Source organism: Dichomitus squalens (genome assembly GCF_000275845.1).
Source record: "Dichomitus squalens LYAD-421 SS1 unplaced genomic scaffold DICSQscaffold_108, whole genome shotgun sequence".
Lineage (NCBI taxonomy): Eukaryota > Fungi > Basidiomycota > Agaricomycetes > Polyporales > Polyporaceae > Dichomitus > Dichomitus squalens.
In genome coordinates, this window is record NW_006766990.1 from 1 (window position 1) to 21,941 (window position 21,941).

General features: G+C 55.2%; 5 protein-coding genes across 5 annotated transcripts; 3 read left to right on the top strand and 2 right to left on the bottom strand.

The window, feature by feature from the left end:
* Positions 1-1,539: 1,539 nt before the first annotated feature.
* On the bottom strand, positions 1,540-3,675 carry DICSQDRAFT_73066 (uncharacterized protein; the record flags this gene model as incomplete). Its single annotated transcript, XM_007371473.1, has 5 exons — positions 1,540-2,040; positions 2,099-2,166; positions 2,224-2,891; positions 3,189-3,330; positions 3,504-3,675. The coding sequence occupies 5 exons, from the start codon at positions 3,673-3,675 to the stop codon at positions 1,540-1,542; spliced, it is 1,551 nt and encodes a 516-aa protein (XP_007371535.1).
* Positions 3,676-4,869: 1,194 nt separating this feature from the next.
* On the top strand, positions 4,870-7,653 carry DICSQDRAFT_150825 (amino acid transporter; the record flags this gene model as incomplete). The annotated part of the gene is made up of 18 exons (XM_007371474.1): positions 4,870-4,882; positions 4,949-4,986; positions 5,045-5,151; positions 5,207-5,288; positions 5,344-5,365; positions 5,417-5,490; positions 5,615-5,714; positions 5,767-5,809; positions 5,868-6,012; positions 6,066-6,095; positions 6,150-6,187; positions 6,260-6,404; positions 6,498-6,669; positions 6,691-6,717; positions 6,827-7,143; positions 7,206-7,258; positions 7,324-7,426; positions 7,486-7,653. The coding sequence occupies 18 exons, from the start codon at positions 4,870-4,872 to the stop codon at positions 7,651-7,653; spliced, it is 1,677 nt and encodes a 558-aa protein (XP_007371536.1).
* A 389-nt stretch (positions 7,654-8,042) lies between these two features.
* DICSQDRAFT_184227 (glycosyltransferase family 2 protein) lies at positions 8,043-13,791 on the top strand. Its single transcript, XM_007371475.1, has 18 exons — positions 8,043-8,285; positions 8,385-8,477; positions 8,968-9,936; positions 9,995-10,049; positions 10,111-10,736; positions 10,798-10,977; positions 11,037-11,255; positions 11,324-11,482; positions 11,539-11,622; positions 11,682-11,695; positions 11,780-12,010; positions 12,155-12,182; positions 12,243-12,265; positions 12,331-12,422; positions 12,492-13,161; positions 13,253-13,357; positions 13,433-13,501; positions 13,631-13,791. Exons 2-15 carry the CDS (start codon positions 8,457-8,459, stop codon positions 12,548-12,550), a joined length of 2,760 nt encoding a protein of 919 aa, XP_007371537.1. The 5' UTR covers positions 8,043-8,285; positions 8,385-8,456; the 3' UTR covers positions 12,551-13,161; positions 13,253-13,357; positions 13,433-13,501; positions 13,631-13,791.
* A 1,029-nt stretch (positions 13,792-14,820) lies between these two features.
* On the bottom strand, positions 14,821-16,099 carry DICSQDRAFT_175590 (uncharacterized protein; the record flags this gene model as incomplete). Its single annotated transcript, XM_007371476.1, has 2 exons — positions 14,821-15,087; positions 15,293-16,099. The coding sequence occupies 2 exons, from the start codon at positions 16,097-16,099 to the stop codon at positions 14,821-14,823; spliced, it is 1,074 nt and encodes a 357-aa protein (XP_007371538.1).
* Positions 16,100-17,570: 1,471 nt separating this feature from the next.
* Positions 17,571-19,277, top strand: DICSQDRAFT_158225 (microtubule binding protein). Its single transcript, XM_007371477.1, has 6 exons — positions 17,571-17,745; positions 17,820-17,926; positions 17,976-18,013; positions 18,077-18,398; positions 18,516-18,623; positions 18,683-19,277. The coding sequence occupies exons 1-6, from the start codon at positions 17,625-17,627 to the stop codon at positions 18,731-18,733; spliced, it is 747 nt and encodes a 248-aa protein (XP_007371539.1). The 5' UTR covers positions 17,571-17,624; the 3' UTR covers positions 18,734-19,277.
* The last annotated feature ends 2,664 nt before the right edge of the window (positions 19,278-21,941 follow it).

The window sequence follows — 21,941 nt, forward strand, 5'->3', positions numbered from 1 at the left end:
TGTTACAAACGCCCTGTGGGGGCGGTCTCTTCTTTCCTTTCTCCTCGTATCCTCTCTACCATGCATTCCCTCTTCTTACGGCACAACCCGGACACTCGTACCTACCATGGTTCCAACACCATGCTTCATATCCCCATTGTTCTCATCGCTATTGTTCTTTTCGCCATTGTACTATGTGGTCACAACACCACGTGACTCCTTTGTCCCCATTCGCTATTGTTCTCTGATTAGTCAGCGACCGTGTACTTTAGTATATAAGGACAGGTCTTGCACTGGGCACCCCAGTTTGACCTCTTGTACCAATCAAGCGTTCTCACTCCCTAGACCCCTAGTGACCTCGAACCCCCAGACCCCCAGTGAACCAGTGTACTAAGCTTGTCATCAGTCTGCGTCCTCGTTGTGCATAACCTGCACACGACCCCTTGAGTGCTGACACGCTTCGCCGTAACACGAACGGATCAAAAAGAATCGCAGCCCCTTCCAGCCATATGTAAGTCGGGCCTTCTTCGCGGCCGTTGCCTTGTATTCATTATCGTTGCGATTTCGGTCCCACAGCTGGCCTGGTATGCCTTGATTCTATGCGTCTTCGTGATCCTAACAAATGGCATGTACGTCTGGAAAACCCAATATCCTCTGGATAGTCATAGACCTGTCGAACTGCTGTCTCACTTCTCCTGACGATGCAGGACCGTGTTCATCCATCATGAGTGGAAGATTGCTGTGGCATTTGACCAAAAATAAAAGTCAGCGGACCCGACGAAGAATTCGGTGATGCGGTCTCGCAGCTTCTCGCTGCCTACGTCCCGCTGGTGCGTACACTACATTATTTCTCTCCTACTGCAGCTGTTCTCGCAGGGACCCGGCGCACGCGTGTGCTAACATTGTTGCGTTGGGTAGCCGTTCTTCTTGGTGATGACGTTCGGGTACAAGCTCGTGTGGCAAACCGAAATGATCCCATACGACAAGATGACCTTCGACGGGGGCCATATTCCCCCGTACGAGGAAGAAGAACCGCCAAAAGGGTGGATAGGAAAGGTCTTGGCATGGTTGATTTAGCTTGAAATTGTGGATACAATGCCATGCCTTGTCACTGTAACTGGATGTTTAATACGATGCCCGCATAGTGACCTTCTGGATATCCCCGCCCCAATAGGAATAGCGAGCATCGGGTGGGCCTTCTCGTTCCCGCGAATAGTTGGACCCTTGCTTTCACATGTTTTGTAGACATAGGGGAATTGGCATGATTCAACCCTAGTTTGATGTCTTGTAGGTAGAGAAGGTACTGGGATTGATGCATGCCGTCGGTCCTCTGTAGCGCGGTAATGTGTCAGTCGAGGTTGAGGAAACGATCGGGCTACGTAACTACGATATAATGATAGCTCAGGAAACTGTGCGGGCTTACAAATAAGGAGAGGGACTACATATAGTCTACAACAACCTAATATTACATACATTACACTAACAAGACACCACGACGCAACGCGCGAAGTGTAGCGAGGCCAGAGCGAAGGGAAATACAGGGGAAAACGACCACATCTGCTACCTCGGGAACGTAGCCAGCTCGGTCCACTCCTCCTCCGTGTTCGTCGGAAGCGGAAAGCTCATCAACGACCCAGTCGGCATATTCGTGTGCCCGGTACGCGCCCTCATTCCAGGTCCCTGGGAGCGTGGCCGCGCCCCGGCGTTCGGCTCCTGAGAGCGACTCCGTTCGCGGCCCCCGCGAAGAGCAGATTGCAACATCCCCGTTGGCCTCGCGCGTTCCCTAGTGGGGAGCGCAGTCGTCGCCGTCTCCATGATCTCGACGGTCGTGTGGCCTTTGCTCCCGTCGGCGATGTCAGACCCACGTTGTGGGCGACCACGATCGTAGTCGGGATTAGACACAATGATATCGACCACGGACTGGTTGGAGGCCTGGGATTGGACGGAAGAGAGCATCGCGTGGCGACGGCGGCGCTGAAGCCTGCGTTGCTTCTGAGGCCAGCGGTATACGGCCACTGTTAGGCTCCAGACAGGCGCGAGTGACAGCAGGAGGGCTGTGATCTGCCGTGGGGAGGGAGTCAGCGGGGGAGCCCACAATCGCGGTCAAGGTCCTGCCTACCTGACCGAAGCTTGTGATGCTGTTCTCGCCGGTGAAGATGCAGTTGGCCTGTATTTGAATCTCTGACGCTAGTAGACGTGTTGTATGAGCCTTCGCTTTGAAGGAAGAGACGGGCAGGTACTCACAGATGATGTAGATGGACCATAGGAAGACACACACGACGTTATACCAGAATATCAGCTGGCCGGACCTATCCTTCCACGACGGCACCATTCCAGCTGCAGACTCAAACACCTGGCGGTACACCGGCGGTCGTGGCGTCGACAACGTCGAAAGCGACGTGGCCCCCAAACTCGACGCAGGCGATGCGTGCTGTGTACCCGATCTCGCGCGTACCGGACTCGACAGCGCGAGAATGACAGTCATCGCCAACGTGATGCCGAGCGAGAACAGCAACCACAGGACCCAAACGACCATGTTATCGTTGATCTCCCGCGCCGTGAACCTCCACAGGAAGAAGATCAGCGCCGTCTCCCCAGAGCAGTTCGTCTGTGAGTACACGGGCGAGACGAACAGGACGATGCCCCACGCCCACTGGAGGACGACCTGGGTGAGGAGCGCGAGGGCGAGGACAATCCGCTGTCTGTTCTGTGCGCGAGCGATCTTGCGCTCGCGCCGGCCGGTGATCACTTCCGCCGCCTCCCCAATCAAGCGGTCTTCTTCGGCGTCGTCATGGTGACCGTCGAGCATGTCCCGTGCGAGGCGCTTGGCGTAGTATTCGCGCGGGGTGAGACGCCAGATGGAGAGCGTGGGCGCGACAGCGAGGGAGCTGATGCACGAGAGTGTCGCGAAGCTGCGGAGAGTGGCGTGTCAGCGTATCAGTATACTCCGAACTATGGGGATCATGAAACGAAGGACAGCGAGTCAGATATCTGTCGAACGGGATTACGTGGGTTCCTCGCGATCTGAGCGGAAGCGAGGAGCGTCACCCGCTAGTTCTCATCACCGTTCGCTGCAACACGTATCCGTACGATGCGAGACTCGACTGTAATCCACATCGATGTTTCTGAGGGCTTCGTATGCCCACTCGCCTCCCAGGGTTGCACGAAGCCCCCTGAATGACAGACGACCAATGAACAACAGGACTCACTTCAACACAAGGATAGCATGATGCAGCGTGATGCTCTGATTGTGCTTTTGAACCATGGCCGCGATCACAAGTGCGCCGGTGAGGAGTGTTGCCGCCCATGTCGTGGGTACAGAGTCCCTTCGGGAGAATACCACGAGTAGAGCTATGATAGAGAGAGGTGATAGTAAGCGGACCAAACGGAGCGGACGAGGCTTGGAACACCACCCCACGAGCGTCGTGCATATCCTATGTGGCCACGAAAAGACGTCTTGCCACAGCCGCAATTGGACCTCGCCTTCAAAATTCGCCACGCCAGGAGAACGAGTAGGAACTTACTGTTCATGAGACTTTGTACATAGAACGCTGTGCGCACTCCCACTCCAGTAAAGTCGGCATTTGGGCATAGTGCTATACACTGCGAGTTGATGTTAGGTTCTTGTGAGCAGGTGACGGCGGCGAGAGTCGCGTTCTGCAAAATATCCGACGAGATGTTACACCACCAATGCATCGACTGGGTGGCTGGGATAAGAATTGACGTGGGCTACAACATGAGAGGCTTGGAGGGATAGAAGGAGAGGAAGGGACCCGCCAATGCAGGATGGATGATGGTATAAAACAGTCGACCGACAAGGCTAGTAGTCGCCTGAATCGGTCATGATCGCAGCTGGGAAAGCACAACCGGTGCCTAGGAGTCAGGACCACCGCTGCACCGCGTCCGAGGGAATGTGGCTTGTTTGCCACGAGTGTCGAGATCCGAGCGAGCTACCGAGCAGACCAAAAGAACATAAGTAGAGATAAGGCCTGACATTCGTTCTGGCGATGCGGTTGGCTGTGATAGGCACTCAGCTACTTGATTGCAACCACAGATAGCGCACCCAACCAGCTGCACGCAGCAACTTGAGCCTTCCGAGCATTGCCCCAACTTGACACAGATAACGGAATGAGACGCCGTGGACGCAGAGCACGTACGTCGGAAGCATTACGACCAGTAAGCGCTGTGGGGTGCTACGGGCGCGTATCAGGTGGCTGTCAACCACATCCAACAATGTGTCCTTCCTCGGCTAAATGAAACGCCTTCGCATCACGGCTATGTCTATGTACTCGGCCTCGGACTCTTCAAGCTCTCCGCACCCGACATATATACATATGTCCAATACCCGCAGCCACCGGTGAGTTGCCCTCTAGGGACGAGATGCGCATCGCCTTCGAATATGCAGTGGCTGGCGTGCTGCCCTTATCTCGACTACGATGACTCCCTCAACATATGGTATCGCCGCTTACTCTTGCACGCTGACCTAGGAAGAAAGGCCAGCTTCACATCTCAAGACTGACGCCTCAGGGCGACCACTAGGCGCATGTCTTCCATACACACACACACCTCCGCTCCTCACCTATCCCGCGATGTCCCTGCATCTATCTTCAACACTGGCACCACCCCCGTGACGATGAACCCAAGTGACTTGCGCGAACGACACAAGGCGAAGCCCGGCGAGCTTCAAGCGCGCAGAGTCCACATACAAGCTCCGGCTACGGGCCCACGTCTGCGACTTCAGCAACAGCGCGAACGTATTCAGCAGTTCCAGCAGAGATGGGAGCGTATCAAGGCAGATTTGCCTCCTCAACTCTCGCGGAAACACAGTAGGCAACCTATGATGGTGTTCGAGCGAGCATGGAGACTGACGCGCTCTGACACGCAGTCGGCATGATTTCTATTGGTAAGCCTCGGCCCGAGGAAAGAGAGCACTCGACGCATACTGAACCGAGTGCTCTTCTTGCTATAGGGGGCGTCATCGGAACTGGACTCTTCGTAGGATCCGCTGTGAGCAAGACAGACAACGATCTTGCCAACTGTCCGCAGCTAATCACTCGTTCCTCAGGATGCAATACGGAACGGAGGTCCTGTCGGGGCTATTCTCGGATATTCCATAGTCGGCACAGTCGTGTACTGCCTGTGCGTGTCCGTCGGGGAGATGATCGCTTTTCTGTAAGCGAGCTGATTGTGAATTCTCATGAGTTTGTACTGACAAGTGTGCATCTAGGCCAAACGTCGGTGGTGTAGTCGGCCTAGCCGATCTGTATGTAGATCCTGCACTCGGTTTCTCGCTGGGGTGGGCAGCATGGGTGGGTCACGTCGTCTGTGTCTTCACATTTGTCCGTGTTGACGAATTGGGTGTAGTACAACTGGAGCGTCACTCTGCGTAAGCACTGCCTAGGACTCGTGGGCACCACCAGATCTGACCCTGGATTAGCCACAGAGATTACTGCTGCTGCAGTTGTCATTGGATATTGGAAAGATGACATTGCCAAAAGCAGGTACGAGAGGGTAACGTTTCATAGTTTAGTCCAGATGCTAACTCTGGGACAGCGTTGCGGCGGTATCCGCAGCCTTCGTGAGCAGAGCTGTTGCAATATATGATTTGATTGCTAATATACTGAGTCCTTCTCAGCTTGTCATTGCAACAACGATCAATTGTTTCCCTTCTCGAGTCTATGGCCAAATGGAGTATACGCTGTCTTGTCTGAAGGTCCTCACCATTGTCTGCGTTAGTGAGTACCTTCCACATTATGAAAGCAGCATGTGCTCATCTATCTTACCTAGTCATACTCGGGTTGCTCATCGACCTCGGAGCATCTAAACAGGGGTAAGCTGACAGACGCTGAGCTCATTCTGAGCGCGTAGTCATCCGCCTCCTCGAATAGGGTCATTGGGTTCAGAAATTGGAAGGAACAGCCCTTCACAGACAAGTACCTGGGGATTGGAGGTCCTAAAGGCCAGTTCCTAGGATTCTGGGCGGTCATCATGCAGGCGTCCTTCTCATTCTTCGGTTCCGAGGTGCCAGGAATTGTTTGTCACCGTCACTACTTTTCTTCCTTTTATCTATTGACAAGCACCCTCAGGCTGCCGGAGAAGTCGTCGATGCGACACGGGTACGTTCCTCGTATGATGCTCGTGGTATGCTCTGAATGCCGATCGTGCGCCAGAACGTCCCACGCGCTCTGCGCAAGGTTTGGATCAGGATGTGCGTCCATGTCATTCTCTATCTCGCGGTATGATGACCATGTACTGATCACCGGTGTTCATGTGCCACCAGCACGTTATTCTACGTCGGCGGAGTGTTGGTCTCCGGTCTTTTAGTCCCAGCGAGCGACCCCAACCTCGGCCTCGGCGACGAAGGCGACAAGACAGGTCGATCTTCTCCATTCGTCATCGCTTTCTCACGCGCGGGATGGACTGTGGTACGTCCTTCCTCTCCTTCCTCGCCCCTACTTTTCCCTAATCCCGCATCATGCTTTGATTCTGCGCATTCGCCACCACGCCTCTCCCTGCAGCTCCCGGACATGATCAACGCAGCAATCCTGCTCTCGGCCTGGTCTGCGGCTGCGTCGGACATTTACATCAGCAGCCGGTTCCTGTTCTTCCTGGCCCGCCGCGGACACGCACCCACCTTCCTCGCACACCTGTTCAGGTACCCTCGGGCACGAGCCGTGCCCCAAAGCGACAGTGAGCTGAGCGACTTGGAAGGGGGGTCGGATGATGACAGCGATGATAGTAAGCTCGGTACCTTCGATGTTTCATCGCATATGCTGACTTCTCGCGAGCATAGACGGCATCCACGATGTGCACGTCGAGCATGCATTGACCGACCAAGAGATAGCAGGCGAACAGGTCCTCCCCTCCTCTCAACCCACCTACGTCATGCCGCTCGCGAGCGTGCTCGTCTCCGCGTCCGTCGGTCTCCTCACGTTCCTCAGCTATGGGGCGGGCAGCGCGAACACCGTCTTCAACTGGCTGGTGAACGTCGCAAGCGTCGCATCGCTGCAATCGTGGGCGGGAATGCTGTTCACGTACATCAGGTGGCACCAAGGGACGGTGTTTCATGAGAAGAAGTGGGAAAAGGACGAGTCGGAGGAAGGGAGGGAAGCCATGGCGCAGATTGCGAAGATCAAAGAGAACAGGAACTGGGGACAGCCATACGTACGTGTATTGAGTGATGTTGACTCGAGAGGATCGTGTGCTGACGGGTAGGTGCGGGTCAGCTGGCTTGGTACGCGCTCATCCTGTGCATGGTCGTGCTCTTTACGAATGGATGGTGAGCCGCAATCTCCGGTACATGCCCAACGTTAGCTCAGGCTGACGCATATGTTGGACATCTAGGGCGGTCTTCGTGCATAACAACTGGAGGATCGCGAACGCCCTGGGACAAAAGTCCCCAGACTCCAATGCGGTGTCACAGTTCCTCTCCGCGTACATCCCTCTGGTGCGTCCTATCTCGTACGGAATCTACGTCGACCTGACTGGGGTTAACGATGTCAATAGCCCTTCTTCTTGCTATTGACGTATGGTTACAAGCTGATCAAGCAGACGGAGATGATACCGCTGGAGAAGATGTCGTTCTACCGAGGCGACCTGCCCCCACACAACCCGGCGGACGATGAACCACAAGGGCCGCTTGAGAGGTTACTCGCGTGGCTTTTGCTCATCTAATGCTTGTCTTGAGGTCTTGTATCTCCTCATGTGACTCTTTGTGTGCATGTACTTATCTTACGTTCGAGTCTACGTATTCGTGCGGTCTCTATATATGTATACTACCTACCCTGCCGGCTCGATGCAACTACGCTGATGCCATACATCGAAACACACGTCAATCAATGCTTGTCAGCACCGGGAGCCGACTAGGAGCAAAAGCTGAATGGGAAATGTGTATGTATGTAGCCTTGGTGGGAACGTTGCTCATTTCCAGGCTGCTCGGGCTTGGTGCGCGAAAGATCTGAGCAGCAGTGCCTGGGCGTCTGCGGTACCGCCTGACACGGGCGTCATCGAGCAGGATCATCTCCGACGGCGCTCTTTCCGCCACAACGACGACGACAGCAACGACCTGCGACGACCCTTCTGCAACGCCTCGAAGATCTCTTTGAGCTCGTTCATCGGCTTAGTTTCTCTGCTAACTGGAAGTGACGGTTTTCGCACCCTCGGTCCTCAGTTCCACTCAGACGCTGGTCCACCTCTCGGGAAGCGCTTTGCGAATTCAACGTGTTGACCTTGAGCATCGCCGACGGATAGGAGGACGTTATTGTGATAAGGCTTAGGAAGACAAGGTGGACGGACGGAGCATTGTGGTGAGTCTTGCGGTGCATTGCGGCGAGGTTGCGGCGGTGGGCAGTGTCTGCCTGTTACTGCGCCAAGCCCTCTCAGCACAGCATCCTCACCCTCCGCAGTGACTTTTCTTGTATCCTCTTCCCTCTCGAACGCAAAGGACGCCGAAGATACGTTCTCGCTGCTGACCCGCTATGTCGCACTTTCCACCAGAGGTGAGTCGCCGTCTTAGACTTTTGCCGTTTCGTACCGCTCTCGGGCGACGCGTTTTGGAGTGATATAAGCGAGGGCGCGTGTCGATCATTTGGGCAAATCCATATAAGCGCATTGCTGCTCGAGTCCACACTTGCAACAGCATGGCAGACGAGAAGAAGACCATCTCTTCTAGATGACCTGCTCCTCCTCTGTGGTCAAAGAGAACGCATATCGAGGGACTGCCATCATTCCGACCACCTCGGTCCGAGCTTGTGGTGAATTTCGAAGATGCCTGTGGCGAGATTGTGACCACGACAGCATATTGTGCGGCTCGTCCTCTTTGCTGCCTCATAATCATGCTTGGCATGACTGGCGCAGTATTGAGATCACCTTCGACCGTCTCTGATGACTAGTGCCAGTTCGCCTTGCCTCATGTCATGCACGCGCATCACATTCCAAAACACATGGCTACTGCGTTAGGAGAGACTGACCTAGCGTCTTTCCCTACAGGCGGACGAGGCCCAGCGGGGCCATTACAATGATGGATACTCACCGTACCTCAGCTATCCTGACCCCAATTCTTATCATCATACTCCAAGCCCCAATTACGAGCAGGAGCATCAATCCTTCCAGCCCATCCATGCGGATCCATACGCAGGCCAGCCAGGAGGCTTCATACCTCCCCAACAACAGTACCAGGACCCGTATCAGTCCACGTTCTCCCATCCACATTCTCCACCTCCAGTGCACCCTGGCTCTCCTCCGCTCGACTACTCGAATAACTTCAACCATAATCTTCTCGGTGACCCAATTGCACCTCAACCGTCTCCATACGAGCCGTCCACAGGGTTCCAATTACATGACGATGGTGCAGTTGATGATCTTGGAGACACGGGCGACATCCCCTTGCTGCGTCGCGACGGTCCCACAGGCGGCTCGATGCCCATGCCAGGCGAGTACGACCCCGTGGAGGGCGATGACCGGTCAGAGAGCAATATCCGATACGGGCGCATCCCGCAGCGCGTGCCGCGGCGGTACAAGACGATCAAGAAGGTCGAGCTCTTCCACGGGAACTTCGTGCTCGACTCGGCCGTGCCGACGAAATTGCTGGGCATGTGCGCGCTGCGCAACGAGCGCGAGTTCACGCACATGCGCTACTCGGCTGCGACGTGCGACCCGAACGACTTCAAGGACTCGGGGTTCACGCTGAGGCAGGTGCACTATGATCCCCCGCGGAAGACGGAGCTGTTTATCGTCATGACGATGTACAACGAGGATGAGGAGCTGTTTTGCAGGACGATGCACGGTGTCATGAAGAACATTGCGCACCTGTGCAAGCGGGATAGGAGTAAAACGTGGGGGAAGGAGGGTTGGAAGAAGGTCGTGGTGTGCATCGTGTCAGATGGCCGGCAGAAGATCAACTCGCGCACGCTGAGTGTTATTGCCGCTATGGGTGCGTACCAGGATGGTGTGGCAAAGGTGCGTGGTCCAGGAGTAAGTCACTTCCGCGCCGGCACGTGCGCTCATGCTCCGGCAGAACATCGTGAACGGCAAGCCCGTGACCGCGCACATATACGAGTACACGACGCAGAGTATGTTCCGTCCGCCTGCTTCCTCTAATTCGGGCATGGTCGCGCTGACAATTCGGGACAGTCTCGGTGACGCCGTCGATGAAGCTCGAAGGCGCGGAGCGCGGGATCGTCCCGGTGCAGATCATCTTTTGCCTGAAGGAGATGAACCAGAAGAAGATCAACTCGCATCGATGGTTCTTCAACGCTTTCGGCCCGATCCTCCAGCCCAACGTCTGCGTCCTGCTCGATGTGGGGACCATGCCCGGTCCGACGTCCATCTATCACCTGTGGAAGGCGTTCGACATCAACTCAAACGTCGGTGGCGCGTGCGGCGAGATCGTCGCACTCAAGGGCAAGTATGGGCAGAACCTGATCAACCCCCTTGTCGCCGCGCAGAACTTCGAGTACAAGATGTCGAACATTCTCGACAAGCCGCTCGAGTCCGTCTTTGGGTACATAACCGTCCTGCCTGGCGCGTTCAGCGCGTATAGGTACTTTGCGCTGCAGAACGATTCCACTGGGGAAGGCCCGCTCCAGAAGTACTTCTTGGGCGAGAAGATGCACGGAGCTGGCGCGGATATCTTCACTGCGAACATGTACCTTGCCGAGGATCGTATTTTGTGCTGGGAGCTCGTGTCGAAGCGCAACCAGAGCTGGATCCTGCACTACGTCAAGTCTGCGTATGCCGTCACGGACGTGCCTGATCAGGTCAGTTACGGTCCTGCCCACTTGTGCCTTTCTTCGGACCGCTGATCGACGGGTGGTGTAGGTTCCGGAACTCATTAGTCAGCGACGTCGCTGGCTGAACGGTTCGTTCTTCGCGGCAATCCACAGTACCGTGAAGTTCCATTACATTTACCGGTCTTCGCATTCGTTCATGAGAAAATTCTGGATCCATGTTGAGCTGCTCTACCAGACCTTCAACCTGTTCTTCTCATGGTTTGCCCTAGTGAGCTTCATGTCCGGTCGTCTGTGTCTGTGGTGTGCACGGCTGACAAGCGGAAATAGGGCAATTACTACATCTCGTTCACAATCCTGAGCGAGTCGTTGGAGGACCCGTCGTTTAACCTCAAGGGCGTCCACATCGCGAACCTCATATTGAACTACTTTTACCTTGGCCTGCTCATCATGTGCTTCATTCTTGCGCTCGGGAACCGGCCTCAGGGCGCGAAGTGGTTCTTCACGACGGCATTCATCGGGTTCGCGTTGATTACGGTATACATGACGGTAAGGCCCCATCATTCGGCGCTGCTGCAGCTACACCAGAACGTCACACGTGACATTGAAACGCGCAGGTTGCTGCGTTCTTCCTGGCGTTCAAGGGCATTGAGAACGTCGTCAAGACCAACGGACCCCTAACGCCAAATTCGCTCTTCACAAATTCGATCTTCCGCAACATCGTCATCTCGCTGCTTGCGACACTCGGTCTATATATTCTGGCTTCTCTCATTTTCGTACGTGTCATACTCCGCACTAATCACCGCTGTGTGGCCCTGATACGTGTTGATAGTTCGAGCCATGGCACATGATCACGTCGTTCGTTCAGTATCTGCTCATGGCGCCTTCATACATCTCGGTCCTCAACGTCTACGCTGTGCGTTTATTGCTCCCGGATGAATCATGCTGAGTCACGCTGATCCCCGTCTGTAACAGTTCGCGAACGTTCAGTGCGTGCACTTAATTAATCTTAATTGTGCCGTGGGGTTCGGAAGTATGCTCACCTAATCCTCGCTGTACCCCGCATTCCGCAGCGACGTCTCGTGGGGTACGAAGGGAGACAACAAGATATCAACTGACCTGGGCGTCGTCAAGACCGCCGGGAACAAGAACGAAGTCGAGGTTGTAGTGCCTACCGCGGAGACGGACATCAATGCGGCGTATGAGGACGCGATCCATATGCTGTCCACTAAGCCGCCCAAGCAGGAGTCCAAGCCCGATCCGCAGACGCAGCAGGAAGACTACTACAAGAGTTTCAGGACGAAGTACGTGCTCGTTCCGCATATGCCCGATGTGGTCGTGCACGAGGTGACTAATTGCTATGCACTTCTCACCTAGTGTGAGTTTCAGGTGTTATCTGTGCTCTAGGTGAGGTGATCCCGGTACTGACCGCTGCTGGCACACAACAAGGTGCTCCTCTGGTGGACGCTCTCCAACGTGAGTACGCGTCCCTCTATATCCGGTTTCAATGATTGACCCAAGACGATCATGTTACAGGCTCTACTCGCAGCGATCATTGTGTATGTGTTACATCCGTTACCCCGGACATGATCTCGCTCGGCTAATCCCGACATCGACATCGCAGCACCGCAACAGGCAAAGCGTCCGACAAAGGCGCGCACAACACTGTCAACGGCTACATGGCGTTCATCCTCTTCTCCGTCGCCGGTCTCGCGCGTACGTAGCTCGCTTCTTCGCTTCTGGCTTCGAACTATGCAGTGCGGTAATGCTGACGTCGCCTTCTAGTCATTCGGTTCATCGGTTCGACAACGTACATGCTTATCCGTCTCTTCGCCGGCGAATAAGGGGCTCGATGCACGCAGGTACAGACAGGTACGCTTCCCACTGACGTCTGTCAGTCGTCAGGACTGGCACGCTGTTGCATGGACGTTTTGCACGCTCTTCTCCGCTCGGACTCTGGCTTCTTTCTGTGTCTCTTTCCTCGTGTTTCGATTGCTGTTCCGAGCTACGAACAATCATGAAGTAACGTTACAAGTGGTGCTACATCTGCTTCTGCTATCGATACCCTGTGTGCTTGACTAGCTATTATTAGTGGTATACAGTAGGAGGGTGCTGTCATAAGAATATCGACGATCATATCTCACATTGAACTACCTCACCGAGAGCAAACGACTACGGCCATGACGAAATCATGCGGGACCCGAATATATGACGAAAAAAATACAAGGGAACCATTTCGAAATCCGAAGCGAAAGGGAGCATGAGTGGCGGGGAGATAGGACGATACGCCGTACTGTCGCGCCACAACGCCGGGAATGGGTATCGAGCGTCGTGTCAAGATAGAGTTGGCCTAAGGGCTGGCGTCGAGGGGATTGTGGCCTATCGCAGGCCTCGGCCTGCCAAAGCCCCGAATTGGCCGTACTCAGCGGTCAGCTTGTCATGATGAACGCTTTGCCTGCGCAAAGATAGGTAAATAGACACTGTCAGCGCCTGCTCTGCTGGGCCCCGCAGGGATACAGGGATATGGCGCATGGGCGTGAACATACCTTCGACCGCTTCGGAACGAGTAGGAGGACAGCGTCCTCGTCCTCTGACGTCGGATAACGCGCGAGGGTTAATGTACGCGAGGCGGGCGACGACGTTGCGGACATCTGTAAGGGCGGAAACGTGGCCGGCTATGAGTACTGGACGCCACAGCAGGCACCCCAAACGTGGTGGCCACTGACCATGGCTAGTGCCCCGGGCGCGGCGGTCGAGATTTGTCTTTGTTGCGTAATGCGCAACGCCGAGTTGAGCTGTCGACAGAATACGAGGCCCCGATCAGCAAACAATAGTACGACGAACGGGTGGCGTCGACTCGGAGTCGCGGCTGTGGCGCAGGCATGTTGTGCGACTCCGAGCGAGCTGTGGGGAGGTGCGCGTACCTTGGCTTCGCTCGCGCCCTTTGTCCTGCCGAGGTTGCCGTAGTGGACCATGTCGTTCGTGACCATGGTCATCGTGGGGAAGGCAGACAATGAATGCGCCAGGCTCGGCAGCGCCGCGATGCTGGGCGTTGCGGGAAGTGGCCCAGGCGTGCGCGAGCTCGAGGGGTTCGCGGTAGCGTTCATTGTGCAGGGCGCAGGAGGGTGTGGGAGCGAGCGGGACCACGAGGACGTGGCGGAGGAAAGAGAGGAGCCCGAGGAGAAGGATGTTGATGTGGTGGAGGTAGACATAGAGACGGGCTGGTTGGGAGGGCTGGGACGCGTTGTGGGATTTGAAACGAACAAAGGATGGTGCAGATGGCCGGGTTCATATGAAAGCGCCACGAACGCGCACTGCCGCACGACGCACTATGCGCCTGGCAAATAAAGACAGGGCAGAGAACGGCGCAGTCGCCTCACATCCGAGACGCGCAAACATACACCCTGTCTTCTCGCCCGGATATGGCCATACTGTCCCCGCGCCGGCGTCCGCCCGTGACAAGTCTTCCTCTTTCCGCGGCCCTCGTCAGGATTCCGAGCTTTTCTTTCTCCTGCCTTTTCCCGACCCTCCCGATAATCCGTATACGCACGTCAGCGGGCGCCCCTTGACCGTGTATTCTCCCGACGTCCTCGCATTTCTTTTCTTTTCGAATGGGCTACAAGCAACAGCCACTCACCGCCACGCGTTCCAGAGCCTGTGCGAAAGTACCTCCGGCATCGCAAGAAGTCGCGAAGCACGCGCAGGTCCGGCCCAACAGCCTATAGATTATCTTGATATCTTGGGTCTAATACACGGCTCCGAGCACCCGAGCGATATTGCCTCGCCCAGCAGTCCCTCTCGCAAAGTCAGTCCCAGATGCCTAGATGCGGAGTCAGATACGCGCAAAGCGCACGGCGCCTTCTCGCTCGCGCTCGCACGCGCCACCCGAACCACACACCTGTGCGCGGGATCGTGATTCCGACGAGCGACAGCGACACGCCTCGAGCACTCGCATGCCCTGCCTCGAGCCGCATTGGTCCATGCGGGCGACCCAAGTTCCGTTATCGAGACGCACCCTCCGCCGCGCCCTCCGGCTGCGCGCACCCGCGCATCCGCGCGTATCCTACCATCGCGTCCCTCCCCTCCCGTTTTCTCGTTGGTCCGCTCGTTAGAGTTAGAGGGTGCGCCAGAGGACGTCGCTCCCGGGAGCCCGGCCCATATGGCGTACGTGCTGCCACTCGCCCTCATGGGTCATGTACCAGTTGATGCGGGTCTGCCCAATCCAGAAGATGACCTGTTGCAACGCGGGGGCGTAGATGCGGAAGTCGAGCAGCACCGCACGAAGCATCCACTCGGGGACTTGCGCTTCCCACCGCGAGATGTCGAACTCGATCACCTCCAGCGCGGGGAGGTCCATTAGGCAGCGATGGATGACGTCCCACTGTGTGGGTTCGTGTTTGCGAATGGCGACAATGGCGAAGGGCGAAAGGATGGGAAAGAGCATACGTCAGCGAAGCACGTTCGTTTGTCTCTGCGTAACCTTCCTAGGCTCTAGCTACTTCCTCCCGCCAGAGCTGAAAATAACTCGGCTCGCCGCGCCTCTGGCCATCTGGATAACCCGAAAAGCGAAGGGAGCACGAACTCACCTCGCACGATGGCAGTGGAAGCACGCCGAGATACCGAAGCTTGGGCGCGAAGACCGCGGTCGAGACCAGCTGGAGCGTCTCCATGAGCAGTTGGACCGGCATCCCCATCACACTCAAGCTGCGAAGCCCCTTCATGATCTTGGTGAGATCCGCTACTACGGTCGGCAGGATGGGAGCGGTGTCGTCATCCAGGACCACCTGGAGCCGCGCAAGGGGACAACCAAGCAGCTCTGCGACGACGAGCACTGGGCCGCTGTACGTCACCAGTGCACCGAGCGCGGCGGGGGGCAGCGGGCAGGGCGGGCCGTCCTCGTTCGAGTCGCACGTGTTCAGGACCTGCAGCTTGTGCTGCTTCTCAAGGAACGCAACCATGTGCGCATCCCAGGGGAGGCGGAGGTTCGCCTCGCGCAATTGGAACCTGATATCCTCGTGGTCAAGCACCCACGAGTGCGCGACAAGCGGATCGTGGATGATGAGCGATTCGAGGTTGACGGTCATTGTGAGCGCAACCTGGACAGTGAGCCAGAACTGTGCGGGCGCCGTACCAAGGCTCGTGCGGGCATTGGTGCGGCGGGGATCCTGATAGAGAATAAAGCGTTTAACTAGGAGGGCACGGAGGCCGTCGCGGAGCATGAGGGAATGGCAGCCAACGAGTGCGGCCTCGGCGTCGCGGAGCACGACACATTCGTATATTCGGGGCTCCGCGGCCCGCTGAAGGGCCTTAGTCGTGCGAGAGAGGGTGAGTAGGTCACGCGTGGCGAGATAGGATGCGATCGCGCTGTAAATTTCGGGAGGTAATTGGACCATTGTTCGGCTGCGGCTAACTGACGGGAGTGTGTTAGTTCGCAGGAAATCATGGGCGGGTTCGAGATTTTACCTGCACCCTCTGGGGAATACGCGTGAACGAGATCAGCTTGTCCAGCTCTAGGATGAGGCGCTGAACAGTGACGTAGATTTCTAATGAATTCGTGTCAGGCTCAGCGCATAGATGGACCGTAGGGTAAACCGATAGTGGGAAGCATGATAACAAGAGATATTTCCAAAACGATGCTACAAGACCCTGTGGAACGGTCACCTGTAAGATGACTCTCTCACTTGAGATGATGCAATACATCGGTAAGCGGCATGTGCAGTCTCAAGTGGTCTAGAACAAGCTCATGAAACCTGCACGTAACGACGTTCCCAAGCGGAGAATCTCGATCTAGCGACGAGCGTTCAAGTTCTACGCGTTATAGTTTCGTTGGCCAACCAAGTCCAAGGAATTGCTTGAACTCTATCGCGGTGAAACCAATTGAATAGAAACAGTTCAAGGATGGCATCAGGATCGTTATGGGACCCATGACGTAGAATGTTGTAGAAAATGTTCGGTATCCGCTCCAGAGGGCTGGCCTGCGACGCACTTGTAAGCTAAGTCGCGGGGATACAGTTGTACGCCGATGGTAGAATCTCTGGAGGTTATTCTGACTTCTCCCCAGACAATACGGTGCATACATCTATGCTCGCTGTCTAGGCTTCGATCGCGCCTGAGTGTTCTGCTGTTATATGTATAGGCCCCTCGATACTGTTCGGTAATGGATACCACGAGAAGCTCCAGTATCTGGCCGACTAGGCTCGGAAACAGCAGCTACTTCGCTTTCAAAAACGTTTGTCTTATGCGTGCGTTTGGTCTCCCGGGAGAGCGGAGGCAATGCGATCAGCGAACTTGTCGCCAAGGGATAAACGGAGCACTTGATACGATGCTTGGATAAGTCCAAGAATCTAGGCAGGCTCACACTCCTCCCTGCCACTTGAGAAGCATTTGCTGAATTCGGTACTCACCTGAGCCACAAGTTCCCGTTTCGGAAAATGACCGGAGAAAGCGAGCGCTCGGACCCTAGGGACGACAACACCGACATCATGTTCAGTGAAGGGCCCTCAGGAAGCAACGGGCCAGAAAATACGCACGCACGAAGTTAGTGCAGGCGAGCAGGTGAGGGCAGTCGAGGAATGTCTCGCACGCGGTGGAGCTGCCAAGTCTTTCGAGCTTCACGGGCTCTTGTATGGCTGTGACAACGCTGGCCGCTTGTGAATCCGTTCCCCCGAAGTCGATGGAAATAATACCGCGTTGTACACTGACAAAGGATGTTGTCGACGGCCGTGACAGCGGGGAAAGTGGAGGTGAACGGAGGAAGAAAGGACGCGGCGGCTGCGGCAGACGCCCAAGGAGACGGCGTAAAAGACGCTAAGACAAGTCACGGTCGCGTCCCGAAGACTGCCGTCGCGCTTTGATCCCCATCGCCCACGATCCACTCACTTCATAGTCCCCGTATCCTCCACTCCACGCGTCTTCACGATGGGAGAATCTCGTACGGAACTTCTTGCCTGGCTCAACGACCTCCTCCAGATCAACTACCAAAAAGTTGAACAATGCGGGACCGGTGGCGCGTACTGTCAGGTCATAGACTCGATCTACGGTCTGTCCCCCCCTCTACATAGTACTCCGGGCAGCAGGTTGGTAACAGAGTCAGCGTTGGCCCTTGATGCATAGGCGATATGCCCATGAATCGCGTAAAGATGAATGCAAAACAAGAGTACGAGTTTCTCGCCAATTTCAAGATCCTCCAGAATTCCTTCGTCAAGCACAAGATCGAAAGGGTATATCTTCGTTTCGAACACTGCTTTAGCCTTATCTCACACAACACAGCCTATCCCAGTAGAACGTTTGGTAAAGTGCAAGATGCAGTACGTCCCTCCCTTCATTTCTACAGTCACGCGCGCCCAACCCATGCCCTTATCACCTTCTAGGGACAACCTCGAGTTCTTGCAGTGGATCAAGCGCTTTTGGGACACCAACTATGGTGGACAGGGCTACGACCCCGTTGCGCGGAGACGTGGCGTTCCGACCGACACCCCCGCTACTATCGCCCCTCTCGCTCCCTCAACGTCTCGCACGGCTGGCGGCCTGCACGCCGGAGGGGCGCGAGCAGGCGGGCGCACGCCAGTTACCGGTCACCGTGCGGGCTCCACGCAACCAAATGAGGCCCTTCAGAACTTGCAGGCCCAGCTGAGGGAGATGAACGCGCATCTGGAGGGTCTCGAGAAGGAGCGTGACTTCTACTTCGCGAAGGTGAGTACTGCCTCCCGGGAACACCCGTGCGCCCTCTACTACTACTGCACCCGTCCTTTCCTCGTTCTCGTTGTATCTTGTGTTTCCGGGAAATGGTACTGACGCGACTCGGACTAGTTGCGCGACATCGAGATCATTGTCCAGCAACAGCTCGAGACGCTGCAAGCAGAGGACAGGGACGATCCGATTCTACGGGAGGTTCAGAAGATTCTATACTCGACGGAGGTGAAATTTTTCCGATGTCTTCCCACATCGTTCGCTCATCACGCCATCGTGCTACCTAGGAGGGCTTCGAGGTGCCAGAAGGCACGGTCGACGAGGAGGAGACGTTCTAATCATGTCACAGCAGATGGCATACCATGGCCGGTTGAAGAGTTGCGATGAGAGAGAAGTATACGCCTCCCCCCCAATTATATTCCCATTTAGTCTTCAACCCACTGTCCGCACTCTGGTCGAACCCCAAGTGTATCGTGGCGCCGCGTTCCTTTTGTCCTCCGTAGTTCTCTAGCTTTGTCTCTGCGTATTCGTCGCTATGTCACTGCGCTTACCAATATCATCTTCCTTAGATGATCATGTATCGTGTCCTGTGCAAGGTACCCTCTTTGTGAAATCGGGGTTTGCCTGCTCAGCACTGGAACCCGGAATTGCGTGGCTGCAGTAGGTGATCTTACCCACGCCGTACACTGCCGCAGTCACGAATCGGATGGACTTCGATAATTGAGTGCATCTCGAATTGATCATCGTGCCGAGATGGGCCATCGAACTGCAGGTGCTTGTGGTATTGGCTCTTATGATGATGATTCACAGCTTTAGGTCGTAGTATGACCGTAGGAAAGGGAAGACCCCTCGGATGCCTGGATTACGATGATAGAGCACACGCAATGCTCTTCCAGTGTATGTGGATTGTCTGTCTCTTATTCTCATATATCACACATACGCAGGTAGGGTCGGCCATCCCCCATGTGGCGCGCCCTCCTTCATGACCTGGAAGCTGAAGGTGTTACCTCCAAAGTTATAGAGACCGACAGATAGAAGTCTAAGCGCGAGCTCGCCGATACTAGCTAACAGCAAGTCCACGGGCGCGAGGCCACATTTAAGTTATCCTTCCCTTTGCGATGTCAACAGTTACGCCTCCAGGCGATTGGGCCGAACGTACCTGACGTACCCACGCACGTCATCATAGCGAAGGCAGAAGCTGACGAACCTTAAGTAACAGTTACATTTGGCCAGCGCGCTGTCCAACGCCAACAGATGGTATGGCGGAAGCGATCAACTCAAATGCTTTCGGTATGTTATAAGATTGTGCGTGAATATGCAGCTTCCTCTCATCTCATACGTAGAACACCCGTTCTACCTCCTGGACTTCAAGCTCCTGCCGAGCGACAAGTATTGCGACCCTCACGGGAATTCGACTCAATCAACTACCAGCATGAGTATCCAAGCAACGGCCAGCGGAAGTACTATGCTAGTAATGGGAAGGGACGCTAGTACAGGGGTGCCGATGGGAGCGGTCGTGGGTGGCATGGTAGTCGGATTGGTGTTCTTCGCAGTCCTTTGTGTGACTATCCTACTGCTGTGGGAGAGGAGGCGAAACAAATATGCAAGGCTCCCTGATATCCACAACGGTGAGTAAACTGGATGTTTGCTTCTGGCGCAGAAATAATTCTGAAATGCGCTCAGATCATCAGATACATCCATTCGCTCATCGTCCCCCGACCCTGGATGCTTCCCCGAACCCCAAGGAGGAGCCATATGGCCAAGTATCGGCACCAGAATCACCCTCAATGGAGGATGTTTCGGACGCGGGGGCCACGATACTATCACGCAGCACGCGTGGCCCTCACGGAAGTTGGATCCTTGTCGAATCCCCTCAGCGCGTAGGCTTCGAACTGCGCTCAGCGTCGCGTCTCATGCAGGAGTCGATGGGTCAACAGGCCTCCTCTTACTCTGCCCATTCCCAGTCATCTGCGCCTTCTACTACGCCGCCACCGCGGTTTAGCAGACTAATGGCCGCTGGACTTTTGGCTGCTTTTGGGCGTGCGAGGCCGGCTTGGGCGAAGGGAGAACCGTCTCCTACATCTGAACCACCGCCTATTTACTCGGAGAATCCATGAGACTTGGGATAGAGTACGGACTCATCCGCCTTTGTATACCATATCTGTGCCTTTGCTGTGTGATTGTAGCGCCCTAGATCTTGGATTCTTACTTCAAGCCCAGGGACCTGGGTGTCCTACTTCGCAATGCATGCTCGCGTGCATGATGCATAAGCGCCCCAGTTCCACAGGGCCACTTCCACAAGTACGTCTCTGCTAGGTCGTCCCCTGCCGAGATTCGGTGAAAGGGTAGGACCACGTGCGTTCCGTTCGACTGGTTTCGAGTCTACGTCTTTCCCCTGGTGTACGTCTGTATTGGATGCTCGTCACTAGTACTCGTATTACACCGACGAACATGATCTTCAGATGACCATCGACCCGCGTGATGTTCGTGGGCCTATGTTATTCATTAGCTGGCGCGAGGAGCAAGCTGAGTATGGCCTGTTCCAAACTGGTAGTCTCAAATGCAGAGTATACTGGTGAACGACAAAGTGGTTTAAGGTCATCTCCTATGGTGCAGTTCACTTAGAGACCACCACTTTTGTACGCAGTTAAGCGCCGCTATGTAACTTCATCAGATTGTCACGAAACGCTTCCGTTATTTGCCATTTGCAAGGATTTGAATAGGGGAACTAATCCCCAAAAGCGATTCTCAATTGGGTCAAAACTGGCGAAGGTGACCTCACCAGTAAGGCCGCAGCACGTGATATGGGCGTTTATATACTAAAGAGGTAATCTTTTCATTACATAATGTAGAGAAACGCCCGTTGCCTGTGTCGGCCACTCCCTTGTTGGATCAGCTCGACCGCAGAGCCTCTGGCATGTTGACCAATGAGATGCCAAGGTATACTAGCTTTAGTGCTTTCAGGAGGAGCACTTCACCACTGCTGAACATAATCAATAAGTCTAAGGTCGCAGTGATACACAACAGGCTGTATTGGTATTGTGAGGGGGTCAAAGCCGTTGAACCTAACCTAAGGCCAAGTCACGTGACACTTGAGCGCGCGCCTAACTGCGTACAACATTGGTGGTGACTAAGTGAACTGCACCATACCAACCCACTCTTTCCATCTTATGCGTCGTCATAACCCAGGCTTTGTGTATGTCTCAAGCATCATTTGAACAAGGCAGTAATACTGAGAAAGACGAAGTTGATTGTTGCGCTGCGGAAGTTCACGGCGTGTCCGTGAGAAAGCGAAACACAGACGCCGAAGTACTTGTAGACATCACGACCCGACGGGCCGTGTCTTCCGTACTGTGCTATGTACTCTCACCAGCTCTCACTGAACCAAAAGTGCCTGAGAGGCTCTCAGGCACTTTTGGTATGATCATCTTCTTCATATCATTGACTCCAGGAAAGGCACCTATCCTCATATCAAGTCATATGTGTGTTAACTGGTACCTGGGTCAGCCGCGACCACTTTGCAAATAGTCTTGTAACTGACGGCTT

What these genes read in the sequence shown, in the direction of transcription:
- DICSQDRAFT_184227 (XM_007371475.1), top strand. Translation starts at nt 8,457, where the DNA reads ATGTCGCACTTTCCACCAGAG. An exon ending in TTCTGGCTTCTCTCATTTTC is followed by an intron (nt 11,483 to 11,538) that starts GTACGTGTCATA and finishes ACGTGTTGATAG; the next exon opens with TTCGAGCCATGGCACATGAT. An exon ending in TACAAGAGTTTCAGGACGAA is followed by an intron (nt 12,011 to 12,154) that starts GTACGTGCTCGT and finishes GGCACACAACAA; the next exon opens with GGTGCTCCTCTGGTGGACGC.
- DICSQDRAFT_158225 (XM_007371477.1), top strand. Translation starts at nt 17,625, where the DNA reads ATGGGAGAATCTCGTACGGAACTTCTTGCCTGGCTCAACGACCTCCTC. An exon ending in TTGGTAAAGTGCAAGATGCA is followed by an intron (nt 18,014 to 18,076) that starts GTACGTCCCTCC and finishes ATCACCTTCTAG; the next exon opens with GGACAACCTCGAGTTCTTGC. An exon ending in AGATTCTATACTCGACGGAG is followed by an intron (nt 18,624 to 18,682) that starts GTGAAATTTTTC and finishes CGTGCTACCTAG; the next exon opens with GAGGGCTTCGAGGTGCCAGA.